At 46.6% G+C, this 6075-nt stretch overlaps 2 protein-coding genes across 6 annotated transcripts in view; one reads left to right on the top strand and one right to left on the bottom strand.

Annotated features, from left to right (window-relative positions):
- Csmd2 (CUB and Sushi multiple domains 2) overlaps window positions 1-6075 on the top strand; it is a 579269-nt gene that overhangs the window by 259822 nt on the left and 313372 nt on the right. The gene's annotated exons all lie outside the window — the stretch shown is intronic.
- Hmgb4 (high mobility group box 4) lies at window positions 571-1325 on the bottom strand. Its single transcript, XM_005395115.1, has one exon. The coding sequence runs from the start codon at window positions 1177-1179 to the stop codon at window positions 610-612; it is 570 nt and encodes a 189-aa protein (XP_005395172.1). The 5' UTR covers window positions 1180-1325; the 3' UTR covers window positions 571-609.

Raw genomic sequence — 6075 nt, 5'->3', positions numbered from 1 at the left:
CAAGAGGAAGAGGAACGGGTGTCAGATGGTCATCAATTCAATGATGTTACATATTTGGGACAGAACAATGATCAGGTCCACTTGGGAGCTACAGTGAGAGAGAGGCCTTATTTTACCAAATTACTGTAGTGCCTACCTTCACCCTGACTAAAGGACACCCCTGGGATTTCATCTTGGCCCACCTAAGGGTAGCTGAGCCTTACAGAAGGTTCAGAATCTGGAGTGAAACTCTTGGTCGCCTGTAGATCCAGCTCAACTCAGTGGCACTAGTGCTGCCTGTGGAATAAGTTCCCCATGGGTGTCTGGTCATGCTTTGCTTCTGGGACCTCACCCAACTGGACCACCTGCATGACCATTTAGAACCAGAAGGTCCTACCTCCATCACTCCCAGCTGCTTCATCCTACTTCATCCCATGTGCGCAGGCCAACCCATTTGGACACCACCACCCCCGTCTCAAGAACCAGCCTCCCCGGGATCACTCCCCAGTCCCAACCTCTCCACCCAGCAACCCACTTCAACGCAGCTGTGAAAGCTTCCCTAACGTCACTCATGAGACCAGAACCAGGCAGTACAGTTCAGCAGCATTTTATTTTTCCAAACGGGATCCCTCAGTTTCGTCTGCCTCGGGTTTTCCCTCTGCGTTGGCCTCTGGCCAACCTCTGCAGATTCTTCCTGGCATGGCATTGTTTGCGGTAGACTTCAAGATCCTCAAAGTACTTAGCTCGCAGAATAGCTGCTCTCTGCTCGTATGGCTGCTTTTCCGCCTGTGTGGTTGCAGACCACATCCTCCCTGTGGCCTTTGCCACCTGCACCACAGACCAGGTCGGGTTCTCCCTCTTCAGCTGGGCGTAGTGGTCTTGGCAGAACAGCAGGAAGGATGACGGAGGCCGTCTGGGCGCCTGGGGGTCCCGCTTCCTCCTTTTCCTCCTCCTGCCGACGTAATTCAACATTTCTTCCTGGTATCGGGCTTTGTCAAGCTTTGCCAGGGCTTCGTACTTGGCCTTTTCATGCTTTGAGATGTTCCTCCATTTTTCTGAACACTTTCTAGAGAACTCTTTAAAGCCAAGGTAAGTATTTGGCTGCTGCTCCTTGCATTTGTTTCTGTAATTCAACAAAAAGTGGATGTAAGAAGAGACGTTCACCTTGGGCCTTGGCTCTACTTCTTTTCCCATGTTCATAAAATCATGTTGTCTTCTTTTTTTTTTTTCTGGTCTCTGTAATGTGGACAGCAGAGACTTTTTGTCTCCACACTCCAGGAGCAATCTAGAAAGTGCTTTTCTGGCAGTGAATGTTTCTGTCTGCAAGAGCTGCAGTCGGAGGTCCTCCTTTTCAGTGGTGGTGGCTTTGTTAGGTCAGAGGAGGGAAATTGTGACATCCCCCAGAAGCTGGCCAATCCTGGCCAGCACTTTGTGATCATTTGCATCTGGGTGCTCTCATTGGATGGGTACTCCAAGGTTTCTCTGTAACCTCTCAGGAAAGATAGTTTATCCAAAGAAAGCTCTGAAGCAGCTGCTGCCATTAGGAATAATTCTCCTTGGCTTCCTGGAGGCAATGGGTTTTGCTCAACTTTAGGGGGCTTTAAGTCCCTTGGGTGTAGTAAAAAGGGCCTGCCTTCCTCACTATGAGATTGTCAGGTTGCCCCATCCTCCCTTCCAAAGACAGGCTGGAAATAAAGAATAGGGAGGAGGTGGCTGGCTCAGAGCTGTCAGGATAAAATGTGAAGTCTTTCTGTTTGCCTTGAACAGTGGCAGCACACGCCATACAAAGGGTTTAGTAGTAACTCTAAAAATAATCAGCTATGACAGCTGTGACTCGGTTGCTGTCAGGACAAAGTTGTCTAATTTAAAACCGGAGCACTTGGGCTGTGAGTCTGAACCCTTCATTTCTCTGAAGAAATTTGAGGAGAAGGAGGGAGGGGAAACTTGAGGTGTTTTAAGTACAACTGAGTCCATGAAATTGAGAGCATTCTTAGCCTGTCGGAAGTCTCCCCTGTCTCCTGTGAAGGGTCCCCATTTCTTAGGGTTGGAGCACAAACCTCTTCAGAGTTACACTCAAATGAGTTGGTGTCCGGCTTTTTGTAAAAGTAGTTGCAAATATTTCACTAGTCTTCCATTTGGAGGGAAAAGAAAAGCATTGTTCGTTTGCCTTTGGCCCCTGCAACATACTTATTCATGTGGGATTAAATTTAATACAACTCCCTGGCTAGTAGTGGCAAATGTATAGGACTAGAAAATTAAGTTTCAGTAACAAAAGGTAACAAGGTGAAGGTCAACCATCGCTGACAGGTGGGAGTATAGGCTTTGAGAGCTGAGGATCTGATTCAAACCAGCGCTCCATTCTGTCTGCACGCAGCTTCCTGGGGGGCCTGCAGGTCCATCTGCTGAGGAGGCTTGCCTAACCTCAGACCACATTTGGAAGTTCTGCCAAATCCATTCACAGAGTTCTAAGACTGACGTCAAATTTTGGCTTCTTTAGAAGATAGAAACCCAGTAGAATTCCCAGGCCTGAATTCTAGCCCCACAGTCTGTGTGGCTGTGCTACCTAAATCATGTTCTTGCTCTCTATGAGCTTGTGGTTTATCACAAAGTGAGCATTTCCAGGGAAGCCTCTCCAAGGGACATTCTCTGTATGATATTGGATGCCCGTAGGAGTGTGGGTTAGTGCGGTTGGGAGTCCTTGTTAATAGAAACAGATTACTCTGGGGACATTCATCATCTTAAGCAAATTTTTTTTTTTTACTTTTTCTTCTAAAGAGGTCGGAGGTTGGCTCACTTGCTTTTTGAACTTGAGCAGGCCTTTAGAGATGAAGGGGACACAGTTACTTCCTGAAATTCAAAGATGGAGCATGACGAAGAACTTTAGCTGAAGTCTACACGTATTAATCAGATTCTGCTCAGGCACGTAAGCACACACATACACACAGCACACACGTGCGTGCATGTCCACACACAGAAGCTTATCCGTGCCTCTGCATAACCTTCTGCCCCTCTTCTGAGGGTAAAAACCAGGAAGATGAACCAGACAGCCACCTCATAACTGGCAGATCCAGAAGAAAAGGTAGAGGTGAATGCTGCGCCAATGCATTGTCTGCAGAGCAAACTATGGACTTGGAGACTTGACACTGCAAGGGAAGTCATGAGTCAGGGGAGGGTGGGAATGGCAATGTACCTGGCCTTCTAAGTCAGTGCTGCATGCTGGTATTGGTTTGTCCTTCCACTCTCCCTTTCCACCCCTCTCTACCCAGCTTTCTGCCCTGGGAAGTGACATGGCAAGGGCCCTATTCACCCAGGGAGACTCCAGCAAATCTGAGATGGAGGACAGTGAGAGTGGGGCATTTATTCTCCTGCCTCCGGCCTGCGGGCTCACCTAGAAGTGGCCCTTCTCCCCAGACTGGAAAAGTCTCTGTTCCAATTAAGGTGTGCTCTCTCAATGACTCTCAGTGTCAAACTTCACACTCTTTCTGTCCCCTCCATCCTAGGCTGGTCACAGCTCTTCTTTTACTGGCTCTGCGCACTCTGCCACTTCCCTACATTCTCTGACTTTCCTGTACCCTGCACTCACCTTTGTAGATCATCTCCTTATTAAACACTCCTCCTCAAATCATTTTAATTTGAGACACCATCTGTTTCCTGCTGGGACACTGACCGTACTACCATGGCTCTGGCCTTATACCATGTAGGCATCAGTCCAAAGGAGAAGGGTATTGAGCCTCTGGAGACCCAAGTGCAGCAGCCACACAGTCCAGAGCAGTCTGCAGAGGCAGTGCCTGCCAGGGCGCAGGCACACCAAGGCACCAAGGCTTAGGAAGAGACATCTAATGTCCTGCATGGAGAGATGACCTCTAGGCAGAGGTATGGACATAGAGGACCAGATAGCACATATTTTAGGTTTTGTGGGCCACAGTTTCCATTGCAAGTACTCAGCTCTGCTGTTGTAGCTCAGAAGCAGTCATAAATAAGCAAAGGAGCATGCCCTTATGTCAGTCAAACTGTATTCACAAAACAAACCATAGACTGGAGGTCATAAATTTGTTGACTCCTGGTTTAGAGGTGAGTTCAGTATTTTTAAACATGTTGATTGCAATCTACAATTAAAAATACTTTATATCATAACTCACTCATTTACATAAACATGTAGTTAATGTTTATCTAATGATAAATACATGCCAGCCTCCTCTAAGCACATTGTGTATATCGATTCATTTAATCCTCATGACAACCCTTGGGGGGGTATTTTTCCTCCCAGTGTAAAGATAAAAGCAGCTAAGCTTAGAGAAGTCACAGAAGCAATAAGTTTTATGAACCTATACTTACTACCTGAGTGATAAATTTATTTTCTGTTATAGTCTCTGCTATTTTATTATTTATGGTACAACCCACAGGTTGATTTCCCAACCCACTGTTGGGTCACAATGTGCGGACTGATCTGAAAAACTCTACACAAGTTCCCTCAGAGACCCCGAGCACCTGTTTCTTTGGTGGCAGTAACATGAATTTGTCTTCTGGCTTTTGGAGCCAGACAGAGACAAATTCAAAATTTAACTTTGCCATGTATTACTGGGTGAACTTGGGCTAGTCTAGTTCTTTACAGCCATGATCAAGGTTGGACGATGATCAAGCCATGAACGTTAGCCAGACTGAAATGATGGAAGGAAAAGCAGCTGGCCCACCCTCTCTCACAGTGTGGGCTGCACCTAGGGGCAAGAAAAAGACAAAGGTATCTTTATGGTAGAGGAAGCTGGCAGCACCACCTCGCTGAGCAGTCGTAGGGGGTAGCAGCGGTAATGGGCCACTCTGATATCACACCCCCTTTCATGATGCCACAGTAAGAGCCTCTCACCCTCGTACTGTCCTTCCCCAAAATTCATACCCCTGTCAAATTTTGAGAAAGCATTACACTGCCCAAATTCAGGGTTGAACAGATGATCTCTGTAAGTGTCAAGGTTTTGAGAAAAGAAGACCAACCGAGAACCTAACCCAAACTGGAGGAGACTAAGATGTGACAGCTAAATTCAAATGAGACATGCTAGATTGGATGTTGGAATAAAAACAAAACGTGGAAACTGGGAAAATCCCAACAAAGCTCCTCATGCAGTTAATAGTGCTGTGCCAATGCTGATTTCTTACTTTTGATGCACGTTCCTTAGTTATGAAAGACACTAACCTCTACAAAGCTGGGGGAGGGGTATCCACAAAATGTTGTGTACAATCAACTCAATTCTTATCTCAAGCTACAAAGTTCTTTTTAAAATCTTTTAGATGATAAGGTGCCTCCAGCATCAAGGCACTCTGCTGTCGCTCTGTCGCCTCCAGGAAATGTAGGGCCAGATTTTCCCAACTGCAGCAGCCTATGAGCTTGGTATGTCTCTGGCAAAGGATTGCTCCAATTTACCAGCATCCTGGAATCCCCCACACTTTGAAAAACCGCAGCACTCAGGCCACAATAGTAATAACAGCCCAAATACTGGCACAGGTGTGTAGGGAATGCTTTGATGCTTCCTCCGTCCCTCCCCCTCCTGCCTTTCCCTCTGTGGAGTGAGACTCATTGGTTGAGTGATGTTTCTCCAGTGATATTCACCTCTTAAGCTCTGAAACCTGTGAATGTGTTACCTCAGTGGGCAAAAAGAATTTGGCAGATATGATTACAGTGAGGACCTTGAGAAGGAGAGGTTATCCTGGATTATCCAAGGGGATCCTGATATAATCGCCTGGTCCTTAGACTAGAAAAGGGAAGAGTGTCAGAGTCACAGAAGATATGACAGAAGCAGGGGATCAGAGTCAGATTTGAAGATGCTCTGCCGCTGATTCTGAGACATAGAAAGAGACCACAAGCCAAGAAATGAAGGCGGCCAATGAAAGCTGGAAAAAAGCAAGCAAAAGGACACTCCCCTAAAGATACCAGAGAAGGGACGGCCCTGCTGACATCTTGACCCTGGCTCAGTGAAATTTATCTTGGACTTCCCACCTCTGGTGCCGTAAGACAATAACTATATGTTAAGCTACTAACTCTGTAGTCATTTGTTAAAGTAGCCATTGGAAATGAACGCAGGATCTTTCTCATCCGGCTGGTGGTCT

The sequence above is a fragment of the Chinchilla lanigera genome, unplaced genomic scaffold (genome assembly GCF_000276665.1).
Source record: "Chinchilla lanigera isolate Chin_1 unplaced genomic scaffold, ChiLan1.0 scaffold00051, whole genome shotgun sequence".
Taxonomy (NCBI): domain Eukaryota; kingdom Metazoa; phylum Chordata; class Mammalia; order Rodentia; family Chinchillidae; genus Chinchilla; species Chinchilla lanigera.
Note: the sequence above shows the minus strand (reverse complement) of the source record. Positions and strands in the feature narration are given on the sequence as shown.